Here is a 12,996-nt window from a genome sequence, read left to right on the forward strand (position 1 = left end):
ATGAGATTTTACTGGTCCTAGATTTTGAAAAAAAGGAAAAAGGAGAAGGGTTGAAACGGGATCTATTTCTAATACTAAGAATGTAAGAGCAATGAATGGCCTTTGATGAAATTTTAACTAAGTCTTGCTTTGACATCCCAGGACCATCTCCACAAGGTTAGTGCGATCTTCTAAGGAAATTTTTATGATTTTCAGATCACTGCTACAAGCATGGACACCATCAGGCTGATGCATATCAATGAAGAAGCGGCAATTGAAGTTAAGCTTAAGCTGAATGATTCCAGTTGACTACAGAAGGCAAGTTTGCAATCAACAAACTGCTAGTAGTATGGATATACAAATTTCACCATCGATCATACACATTTCTTCCACTCATCTAATAACATGAAATCAAATTTGAGAAGTATAGAGACCATGCAAATTGTTGAAGCGACCCATAGAATTCACCATTTCTTCAATGAAGTTTACAAGTCCTTTACAACAACATCTTGGCAACAATCTTTGCCTTCTCTTTCTATTCTACTCTAACTATTTCCTACTCTCTGACTACTCACTATTATCTATTCTCTATTAACCGACTATTAACCTTTACAAATGAGGAGCCAGGGCTTATATAGAGAAACCCCCTTACAAATAGACTGCTTTGATTGACTTAGAATCAAAGGCTAGGATTACAAGATAGAAACCCTAATTAGGGTTTGTTACAACAAACTTTCTTAGCCAATTAGAAAATTACATTCCAGGAGTGAGGACCAATAGGAAGCAGGGGTAGGTGCCTCGAAGTTTGTGCCGCCTTCGGTAAATTAGGTATATTGAATCTGGTCACGTTGAGGTGGACCAATCCGACTGGAGGAGTGATGACTGGGATGCCACCATGTCTGACACTTGTAACTTGGTTGATGTTCAATTTGAGAAGCTAACTTTAATTAACTCTTTTGAAACTATCTGCTTCTTCAACGGACCCTTGCTTTGACCTCCTTTGTCTTTGTTGTGCTGTATGGATGGTGTACCTTTCCTTGAAATGCTAGCATCGCCTTTCTTTGTCATCTTGTGGTTTCTTAGTGTGGCGAAGTGAAGGTTCTGGAGGTAGCTGGCAATTCCTTGAACACATTGAGTCTTCCAACGCTTCAAAGCGCTTTGAGTCTTCCCTTTTGCCTGTGGAACGTCCTTGATGATGATGGATTGGAAGAGGTCGTCTTTGTCCTGGCCTGGTCTTCTTTCGTCTGCAAAAACAAACCAAAAGATGATTAAGGACACATGACATATTCATTTCAGGATAGCATTTTCCACCTCAAATCATTAACGAGAAGACATCAAAATGGAATTTCGTTCAAGATTTTCCCTAGGGACAGGCCTTATAAGAATTTCGCCTTGGACCCTTTGGAAGGGTCAGGAGCGAAATTTGCATTCCTAGCCAATTTAGACCTCATTTCATCATAATCTCATAGCTAGCCCCTTTGCCTAGCTCAAACAGGGTGAAAAATAGGAGTTTCAAAGGATCTCGCTCTGGACCCTTTGGAAGGGTCAGGAGCGAAATTCTTTACTAAGCTCAAATTCCATCATTCTCCACTCCAAAATGCCTCCCAAGACAAGCACATGCTAGCCTTCTCTCCTCTAAAGCTTAGGAATCCACAACATGACCTTCTTCATGAGCAAATTAGGTGAAATTGAGGATTTCGCCCTCGACCATTTGGAAGGGTCAGGAGCGAATTTCTTGATCTTGGACAAAACACTCACTTCTTTCACTCACAACGCCCTCTAAGGCATGCTTGAGGCAATCTTTTAAGCCTAGTCACCCTCACCAATGATTTGACCTATCACAATTTTGAAGGAAAAAAGAGATTTTGTGAATTTCGCCCTGGACCCTTTGGAAGGGTCAAGAGCGAAATTCAAGTTTTAGGCTTGATCTTACACTTCCTTTACCTCAATTCACTTTACAAGGCAAGAATACCTCACTCCACCTTCAACCATGCCATAAGCATTAAAGTCTTAGCTTCACTCAAGGAGGAAAAGGGTGGTTTGAAGAATTTCGCTCTGGACCCTTTGGAAGGGTTAGGAGCGAAATTCATGATTTGCTTGTTTTCCTTCACCAAGGTCTATCTTTTTCACTTTCTATACTTGGACTCTCATCCTTGGATCCCTCTCCCATGCTTGCAACATTTTGCCTGACCTCAAAATGACTAGAAAAGAGAATTTCGCTAGAAATCATGGCCAAGGACGGGACCCATAATGGATTTCGCCCTGGATCCTTTGGAAGGGTCAGGAGCGAAAATCTTCCTCTAGCCCAAAATCATCATTTTTGGAGACAACAATCCATTCAAGGGCAATCTCAAGGGCTTCTATCATCTTTGTCTAGGCCTGGTTTGGCACAAATATGAAAGGAATAGGTGGATTTTAGAATTTCGCTCTAGACCCTTTGGAAGGGTCAGGAGCGAAATTCATGATTTGAGCTTATTTTCTCATTCTCTCAACTCTAATCCACCCCCAAGACCAAGGATACATCGCCTCACTCCTATCTAGGCCATAAAAGCCTAAAACTTAACTTGATTTGCAAGGAAAATAGGTGATCCTAGGAATTTCGCTCTGGACCCTCTGGAAGGGTCAGGAGCAAAATTCTTGGTTTGGTTCAATTACTTCAAATTTGATAATCACTAGCAAGTCAAGGTCACACCTAAGGACACTTCCAATCCTAATTCACCTTAAACCGCCCTAGACTTGGCATAAAATTGAGGGAAAAAAGTGGTTTTGGGGAATTTCGCTCTGGACCCTTTGGAAGGGTCAGGAGCGAAATTCACACTCTAGGCTTGATATTTCATTTCTTGAACTCCAATCTACATTGCCAAGCAAAAATACATCACTCCACTTCCATATACGCCAAAGTTTTGACCTCATCCAAGGAGAAAATAGGTGCTTTGAAGAATTTCGCTCTAGACCCTTTGGAAGGGTCAGGAGCGAAATTCACAATCTAGGACAAAATCCTTCACATTCAATGCTTTCATTCACTTCTCAAGGCAAGAACACATCAATCCACCTTCCAACATGCCTTAGAGACCAACACTTAGCCAATATTAGGAAGGAAATGAGGGTTATGAAGATTTTCGCTCTGGACCCTCTGAAAGGGTTAGGAGCGAAAATCTTGATTTATCCAATTCTCTCTCAAACTTGATCAATCTCAAAGTCCTTTCAAACTCTATTCATCATTTTAGGCAAGATAGAAGGTCAGATGGAAGATTTCGCTCTGGACCCTTTGGAAGGGTCAAGAGCGAAATTTCCATTCTAGGTTGATTTTCACCATTTCATCGCCTCAAACTTCTTTCAAAGGCTAGAACACCTCAAGGTCACTGCAACCATGCCTTAGAAGTCCAAAACTTGGCCATAACAAGGAAGAAAATGGGTGTTTTCAAGAATTTCGCTCTGGACCCTTTGGAAGGGTCAGGAGCGAAATTCCTTCTTTAGGCTAATTTCCATCATTTTGTAGTCTTAAACCCCCTCTCCAAGGCAAACATGCATCCAAGTCTCCTCAACTACGCCTCAAAAATCCAAAACTTGGCCATATGAAAGAGCAAAATAGAGGAAAAGGTGAATTTGCTCTAGACCCTTTGGAAGGGTCAGGAGCAAAATTCATGCTTTGGACAAAATGCACACTCTCCAACTCCTTCAATCACTCCCTAGGGCTAGAACATATCAAATTGCCTTTACCATGCCCAAGGAACAAGGTTTTTCAGTGCAAACAAGGGGAAAAAGGTGACTTCTAAGAATTTCGCTCTGGACCCTTTGGAAGGGTCAGGAGCAAAATTCACCTTTTGAGCTAATTTCTCACTTACTTTCTCCTCTTCATGCCTTGGACAAACTTTGCTAGGCTTCCTTCCATCATGATCACATGAATTTGCTCTTCAAGTTGACATCTAGCCCAAGAATTTGTGAAAAATAGGGTCTTATATGAATTTCAATCTGGACCCTTTGGAAGGGTTAGGAGCGAAATTCCTCCTTGAGCTCAAGTCCTGGCTTCGTTTTCACTTTTCTTCATTTACACAAGTGCTTTTACCTTCATTCAAACCTAGGAATGGATTAGCTCAGAGATTGGGTCGTGGTGGAGTGTCTTGTGGAGAAATTCGCTCTGGACCCTTTAGAAGGGTTAGGAGCGAAATCCTCATTTTGGGCTTAATTCACCTCCTTTTCCACTTGATGTTGCCTTAGTCTTGATCTTTGATTCATTTCCTTCCATGTCCTAGCCAAATTTGTCCAACTTAGACCTTCAAAGATGATATTCACTCACCAAGCAAGACACAATTAGCAACAAGAGCAAAACCAGGCCCTAAAGAAGACTTTCAAAGAAACCTTAACTTGGAGCATCCACTGACTCATCCTAGCTCAAGCAGAGCCTGCTATCCAGCGATCCCCTGACAACACTCATCATGCAAAGGCTAACAGACAAAACCCTAAAAGACCAAGAAAGCAAACCCTAGAAAGCAAAAAGTGGGGGGTCCCCATTTGCAATGGGGCGATGTGTGAATATTGTTGGTGTAAATAATTATTCATCATGGAGATTATTACACTTTACTTAAGTTTACTTAGGAAATGCATTTCATAGTAGTTTGGGTATGAGACACTTGGGTGTTTGTGCCACATTGGGATACTGTGTGTAGGATAATTTCCACCTTTTATGGTGTTGATCTTATCTTCTTGTTACATTTCACCTCATGTGGAATATTATATTGTTTCTCCTACCTACCCACACCCATTTCCTACCTACCCTTGTTTCTTATTGAGCCACATGTCATGTTTGTATGCTCACATATCCCTAGCCTTGCCTATATAAGCATGCTCATCTACATTGTTTGTACGGGCAATCATTGAACATCTTGTAATGATCCAGTTGATCATATTTTGCATCTTGATAGAATACAGTTTATTTCTATCATATATTTTGTCTCTCTTATTTGTGCTTTCCATTGCCTCTAGATCTTGGCAAAATCTCACATGGTATCAGAGCCATTAGAGTGCCATTGGTCTTGCCAATTGAGAGAATTTTGGGGTTTGCATTTTGGAGTTTTCTATTGCAGGTTATTATTGGAGGTTGTTGGGTCAAATATGAGGTCACCATTGGATTGAGGAGGTTCGAGCAATTAAGAATCGCTTTTTATTTCGTCCAAATCCGACATCCGAGGCCAAATCTAGAGCCGTTTGAAGGTGGAGGGTGGTGACTTGTCTCGGCACCGATCTGCAATTTTGGAGCATTTTTGGCCAAATCCGTCATTGCCATTGCGCTTAGAAGGCCCAAAAACCCCAAGATCGACTGTCAATTCGTCGAAATCGGCCTCCGTTACCCCGAGTTGGAAAAATCTCTCCTCCTAGACTGTAATACGGACTTGTAGGTACAGGTCTGAGATTTTTTTTTAATTTTTTCCGTTTTTAATTATTTTCGGAAAATCAAAAAAATCAATTTTTTTTTTTAAAAAAACTTTATTGAGGGGGGTGATTTGTTTTGTTTTTTACATAAAAAAAAATCTTTTAATTTGGGGGGGGGGGTCCCTTTTGTACCGTAGGGTACTTGCGGCCTCGCGGTGTACCTGCGGGCCCCTCCCCGTGTGGGCGGGTAAAATAATTTTAAATTTTTTTTTTTTTAATAAATCAAAAAAATTCAATTTTTCATATTTTTTTTAAATAAGTTTTTTAATAAAAAAAAAAAACTTTTACAATTTTTTTTGTCTTTAATAAATTTTTATTAAAGTTCTTTTTTCATTTCATTTTTTTTTTCAAAATTTCATTTTTTTTCTTTATTTTTTAATAAAGTTTTTTAATGCGCTTTAATAAATTGTTTTATTTAGATTTTTAAAAATCTTTTAAAACACAAACATCATTTAATAAGTCAAATTGGGAACACTTTTTTTCTTGTCACTTCACACCTGTCTTGCAGTGCTTCCAATCGGCAGTCAAGGGGGGGGTTTGATTTGCTCCTTTATATCTCTTGACCACATCCCAATTAGAGGCGTCTTTTTCTGCAACATTCTATAGGGCTTCTTTGTTGGTGGCATCATTTTCATGATTCCACATTTGAATATTTTATCATGATGTATGCTCTTGCTTGAGCAATGTTGTACTCGCACTATCATAAAGTGCCACACTTCTTTGTATCTTGTCATTGTTGACATATTTGATGTAATCCTCTTGTACACAGATTAGGAATATCTTGTGAGACTTGGTGCATGGCTCCAGTTGAGACTTGGATTGTACACATTTGTGCATGGCTCCCATGAGACTTGGATTGTACCAGTATTTCTGCTATTTCTGAGTATCCAGATGATGCTCACAGCAGGTTGTTTCCATGCCTGATCCTCATTTTTGTGTAGTGAATGATTCATCGTTATCGACTTGGTACTTGGTTTTGTCATACTTTGACATTATTGGTGCAACATTGGCTCTCTTTCTTCCTTATGGGGAGGTATTTTTCGTCATCATCATTGGACCATCTTTGCAAGAGATTCAACATTGAGGGGGGGCTTCATGGTCTTTCTTCTCTCTTATGGGGGGGACAGATTTTGTTCTTCTCATTCATCATTGACAACATTGTGTGTTTTCATCATCTCTCTTTTGGGGGAGGGTTTTTTCCCATTGGGTTTTTCTCTCTTTCCTCGTTTATGGGAGATTGCATTTGCATTTGTACATGGGTACCTAACATGGCCTAGTAGCCGAGACCCATCTTGCATTGCTTAGTTGCATTGTAGACTTGACTGCATTCCCCTAAGTTGCACTTAAGGGGGGGTGTTGGTGTAAATAATTATTCATCATGGATATTATTACACTTTACTTAAGTTTACTTAGGAAATGCATTTCATAGTAGTTTGGGTATGAGACACTTGGGTGTTAGTGCCACATTGGGATAGTGTGTGTAGGATAATTTCCATCTTTTATGGTGTTGATCTTATCTTGTTGTTACATTCCATCTCATGTGGAATATTATATTGTTTCTCCTACCCACCCACACCTATTTCCTACCTACCTTTGTTTCTTATTGAGCCACATGTCATGTTTGTGTGCTCACATATCCCTAGCCTTGCCTATATAAGCAAGCTTATCTGCATTGTTTGTACGGGCAATCATTGAACATCTTGTAATGATCCAGTTGATCATATTTTGCATCTTGATAGAATACAGTTTATTCCTATCATATATTTTGTCTCTCTTATTTGTGCTTTCCATTGCCTCTAGATCTTGGTAAAATCTCACAAATACCAATATCCTTTATAAAATCTCATGGAAAAATAGAGATGTGCATCTCACTTATAAGACTCTAAGAGAGTATCAAAGTTGACATCCATCTAGAATTTAAGTTTAAAAGCCAACCCATAGTATATAAAAACCCTTGAATATCAATCTTTAACCATTGATTTGAATTCCTAGGTTTTGATTCTTTCTTTTTTATATATTTGTTCTTAGGGATTTTTGCAATTTTCATTTTAGTTTGTGATTGTTTGTAAGTAGGGACGACAAAATTCTGCAACATTTCGAGGACCTTTCTGAGTGCAGTTGAGGATTAGGGATGGCAAGGGGATGTTTCCAAGGTGTCCTTGCATGCCCAAAGCATCCTTGGTATGGGTTTGCTTGCAAAAGAGTAGGGGACACATCCCCATGTATCATAGTAATGCATATCTGTTCTAAAAATAGATTTATTAGAATATGATTATCTTCTTTGAAAACAGTAGTCTTCAAACCTTGAAGAACAAACTTAGTACCTTGGAAATTTGTGCAATTTGGTGTTTTGTACTTAAATATTGTCTATAATGAAGAAAAGTAATGACCCTTGAGCAACTTTGATGAGGCTTGTTGTCATTTTATGGCATCCTTGGTCCATCAGTGAGAATCGATCAGAGGTACGTTCCATGGACCAATACTGCCCCAGTTGATCAAGCGCGAAGATAGGGAATCATGAAAATGCTCAAGTGTTCTTTCATCATGAGGCGGGCTTCGAGCCTTCTCCTTTCACCTTGCATCTTGCCTTCATGCCTTGGAGTCCTTTGGTCATTTCCTTCCGGATCCTTCCCTTTTGGGAAGAGGTATACTGTCTTCCCATACTCCGTAACCTGGACTTCCCTTTCCTTCCGGATTATGGAATGCGGGGAACCAGTCTACCCCTTCCCTTTTGGGAAGAGGTATACTGTCTCCCCGAACCTCGAAATTCGGGGTCCTCCTATCTCCTCCCTTGCCTTCCTTCGGACTCCGAGGTTCCCGCCTCCTCTCCCTTGTAGCGTTTTCCTAAAGGCTCGATGTTTGACCTTTGGTGACATCAACACTTCTAGATGGCGTGATCAACACTCAAGGTCCTTAATGCTCCACCAACTCTTGCTACTTGTCTACTTTCATTCATGGAGGTACATGGGTGCATTTAATGTTCTTACAAGATTGCCATCAAGTGAAGTCCAAGGCCATGCTTATTTATGGTTACTTGATGGCCTTCATGTCAGGTCTATATGCTCTGACTTTGGAATGTCAGGCAATCTACCTTCTAGAAGTACTTTGCTTCTTGGGAGTGCCTTGTCAGGGTATGGATGGGTTTCTTGCATGAACAACCATGTCAGTTCCATGCACTTCCCTACCTTCCCGAACTGACATTCCTCTCCATACGCTAGGGTCAAGGCTTCCCCTCTTTGACCATTGGTCTCTTCTCTGTGACTAGTTTGCTATATATAGGCTGTTAAGCCTCATTATAAAGGGTATGGATGGGTTTCTTGCACGAACAACCATGTCAGATCTGTGCACTTCCCTACCTTCCCGGACTGACATTCCTCTCCATACGCTAGGGTCAAGGCTTCCCCTCTTTGACCATTGGTCTCTTCTCTGTGACTAGTTTGCTATATATAGGCTGTTAAGCCTCATTGTAGAAGTACTTTGCTTCTTGGGATTGCCTTGTTAGGGTATGGATGGGTTTCTTGCACGAACAACCATGTCAGATCGGTGCACTTCCCTACCTTCTCGGACTGACATTCCTCTCCATACGCTAGGGTCAAGGCTTCCCCTCTTTGACCATTGGTCTCTTCTCTGTGACTAGTTTGCTATATATAGGCTGTTAAGCCTCATTGTAAAGGGTTCTCTCTCTGCTGGCTTCAGTACTTATGCTCTTTCACTTCTCTTGAAGATTTGTAGATTTTCTTGCATTTCTGCAAATGTAAGTTTGGCCATTGGCTTGAGAATGAATTGAAATTATCATTCTTGCCTCTCTTCAACTTATGCATTTTTTATTATAATTCTTAAAAGAGTCAAATAGTGCATTTTTTATTATAATTCTTCACTAACATTGAAAAAGTGCCTTTTGTTCTAATATGGTGTTGAGTTTTGTCATTTGTTAGTGTAGGTTTTTTATTTTCTTAGTGGGATATTTATTTTCCCTTAGTCCTAGGTTTTTCCTACTCTATTATTAAGCTCAATCAGGTTAATAAAGTGAGGTTAACTAATTAATAACTAGTGCATAAGTTGTTGAGTTGTCACAATCCTAGAAGGGAGGAGCATTTACTTTTTTTAGATCACTTGGTGGTCACTCCCTATTGGTTGGATTTGCCACCTCTACCCTCTCCCTAGTTTTGTATAAATTCTCTGCCTAGTTTGCATTTTCATACTTTTGCATATGTTGGCATTCATGTATATTGATTTGAGTTACCGGGTTCGACACTATTGTACCTTGTGCTCGGATCGGGTCTGCCCAAGTTCAGGTTCGCACCTGGGTCCGAATCAGGTTCGCCGTTTGCCAAATATAATGAATACAAAATTATGTATAGATTCGGTGAAATTTTTCGGTTTAATTTTTTTTAATATTAATATATAATATAATTTAATAGATATTATACACACACACACACACGGACAAACCCAACCCACGAACCCAAAAGCGTAAATTTTTTTTTGCCCAAACCCACAACCGGGTTTGCATCCTTGAACTTGAGCCCGAACCTAAACCGGAAACTTAGATATTGATGCATCTAGTTATTATCATGCAGTTTCTCTTTGAGCTCCTAATACAATATTGTCATCTGACATTTGCACGTATCTTGGAATCTCGAGCCTGTAATTGTGTTATTTCATTTACAGTTTTATAGGTTATCTCTCTTAAAAAGGTCCTTGGTTATGCATTTGTTTCAGATTTCCAAGACCATTTAAGTGAAAAAGTGAAGCTTTGTTCTAATTCTTAATTGACATTTACCACTTAAGTGAAAAGTGCAAAGTAATGTATTTTTTCATTAACATTGAAAAGTGCAAGCACTTTATGACTAAAACACCCCCTTGAAATGTGCCCAAGCTTATTGGAGACATTTTTTAGTGATTTTGGCCCTTCGATGTGATTTTCTCTTCATTTGGTGTGTCCTAGACTACATGCATGTCTTGTTATGACTTAAACTTGTTGTTAGGTACTTCTGCTTTATCAACATGCATCAAAAGCTCTTTTGTTCATTTGCTTGTCTCTACACTTAATTGCCTCTCCCTATATCTCAGCTGACATCGCTCCATATGATGAGCTTGAAAAACTGTTTCTCTTAAGCCCTGCCAAAATGTTAGCTTTAATTGACAATAACAACATTAACAACTAGTGGTGACACAAAGGATTTAGAACTGGCTCATAGGGGACAATCGATAATTTATGTGCCTGTAATATAACTCATGAATGAGAAAAGACAGACTTGTGGCTTACAACTTGACACTGAAAAAAAATTGTATAAGAACATTGTATGATAATCAGCAAATTAAAAAATAAAGACAAAACAGGGACACCAATTAGCACTTGAGTTATTATATTAAACATACACATTAACCGAAATATTCATGGCTGGTTGTTAGCAATGCATTGGAGTAATTGAGGACCTAGGTGACAATTTAGCAATGGACGGGTGGAAAGGGTGGATAGAAGATTCTATGATCCTTGGGAGGAAATTCATGCTGAAGACTATTTGCAAACAATGTGATACAATCATATTATACATTACATTTAAATTTTTTAAATACATAATTTTAACATGAAGTTATACAATGTTGATGAACCGAATTCTTTATATATTAACTTCAAATGTTATAATATCTATTTTTACTAGTTGCATTCCCAAATTTCAACAAAGGGAATATCTCTTAAGTTCTTGGGGAAAGTCAGGTAGAACACATTCACTTACTGCGGCACTTGAACCTGATTGATAGCAATCTCAACTTACATAGATGTTAAAATACTTGTGAATATGCTTGCTTTAACTGTTAATGATGTCTCTACTCATTTCTAGTCTTCGGGAGGGGCAATTGGTATGACTTTTTGAAGCAACCTTCTTTTATTATGTGAACCTTGTGTATTCTTTTTTGAATTTATGTCTTATCTCCATGCTTGATGCTTTGTGTTAAGATTTATGACTAAATAGAAGCTTGTTTGATCAGGAATCAGGAGAAAATGCTTTATTTTATATACTCTCCCTTTGATTGATGTACTCAGAGTGACTCCCTATTTTACTTTGTTCCAGGTTATCATCCCAGCTCCATTTTGGGTGAGCTATCCCGAAATGGCTCGATTAGCAGATGCAACTCCAGTTATAATACCAACATCATTATCAGATGATTTCCTGCTGAATCCAGAGGTTTTGTCTTCAAAACTGAATGAAAGGTCAAGGTTATTGATTTTATGTAGCCCTTCCAATCCTACCGGATCTGTTTATCGTCGAGAAGTGCTTGAAGAAATAGCGAAAATTGTTGCAAAGCATCCTAGGCTGCTCGTAAGTAATAAGCTATAACAAAGTTGTTGGGAGCATGCTTTCATCTTATGCCTCATTGGCTTAATCTTCATTCTAGAGAGTTTATTCCAAGTCTGATTAATTGCTGGTCTTACTAGAAAGCTGAAGTTGTTAACTGATGGACCTATTTGACATTCAATCCATATAAATGTGATAAATCAGGTTTTATCAGATGAGATCTATGAGCACATTATATATCAACCAGCAAAACACACAAGCTTTGCTTCTTTGCCAGGCATGTGGGAACGAACATTAACTGTCAATGGATTCTCTAAGGTGAATTATTTGTCATCAGTATTGTTAAATTGATTTTTTCAAGCACTAGATTTAATATGGCCAATCCTTGGCACTTTATTTATCGTTTTTTTTTGCAAAACATGCATCTTATATTATGGTAGAAGACAGTATGAATACATCATACAGTGCAACAATTGGCCGGGCATGATTCCTGTATCATTTATCTCTCAGCATTAGAAATTTAACATGTCCAAGACAAACGCTCAAACTATGGGGCCTTTATACTTACAACATAACACAAGAGAATCAATCTTAGAATTTAATAAAAATAATTCTGTCAACCATAACACTTTTCTCATAAATCACATAGTAATACTGTACTTGTGCCAAGCAATAATATCTTAACACATGTCATAGTTGTTGAGGATGTCAATTTATTGCTAACAAAATCTTAATATATCACTTTACCCAGGCTTTTGCAATGACTGGTTGGCGACTGGGGTACTTGGCTGGACCAAAGCATTTTGTTACAGCTTGCGGCAGAATCCAGAGCCAGGTTTGTTACTTATCAAAAAAGAGACTTTCAGCCGAAATATGTGTGAAGTAAATGCAATACAACACTTGGATTCCTCTGATGACAATTTAGTTAACCCTCTCTTGTTTCCTTGTGGATTCCCTAGATGGCACCGCATTTATTATAAAAAGGTTGATATCATATCATCAATCTGTTTGGGCACCACGTAACTAACTGCAGTTTTTTGTTGGGATGAATACTTGCTTTTAGTCCACATCAGGGGCTAGCAGTATCTCGCAGAAGGCAGGAGTCGCTGCTTTAGGTTTGGGATATGCTGGTGGTGAAGTAGTTTCTACCATGGTCAAAGCATTCAAGGAGCGAAGGGACTTTTTAGTTAAAAGATTGCAAGCACTGGAGGGTGTGAAGTTATCAGTGCCTCAGGTACGTCTTCATTGTTACAGAAGTCATTCTTTTCTGCTTAATTAAAAAAAT

The 12,996-nt window shown here is 38.9% G+C and overlaps 1 protein-coding gene across 1 annotated transcript in view; it reads left to right on the forward strand.

Annotated features, from left to right (window-relative positions):
• Nucleotides 1-12,996, forward strand: part of LOC131071892 (aspartate aminotransferase) — a 37,389-nt gene that overhangs the window by 23,490 nt on the left and 903 nt on the right. The window contains exons 5-8 of the mRNA XM_058007860.2: nt 11,487-11,735; nt 11,916-12,029; nt 12,463-12,546; nt 12,775-12,945. Coding sequence (XP_057863843.1) covers nt 11,487-11,735; nt 11,916-12,029; nt 12,463-12,546; nt 12,775-12,945 — 618 coding nt within the window. The remainder of the gene's footprint in view (nt 1-11,486; nt 11,736-11,915; nt 12,030-12,462; nt 12,547-12,774; nt 12,946-12,996) is intronic.

The sequence above is a fragment of the Cryptomeria japonica genome, chromosome 10 (assembly GCF_030272615.1).
Source record: "Cryptomeria japonica chromosome 10, Sugi_1.0, whole genome shotgun sequence".
NCBI lineage: Eukaryota > Viridiplantae > Streptophyta > Pinopsida > Cupressales > Cupressaceae > Cryptomeria > Cryptomeria japonica.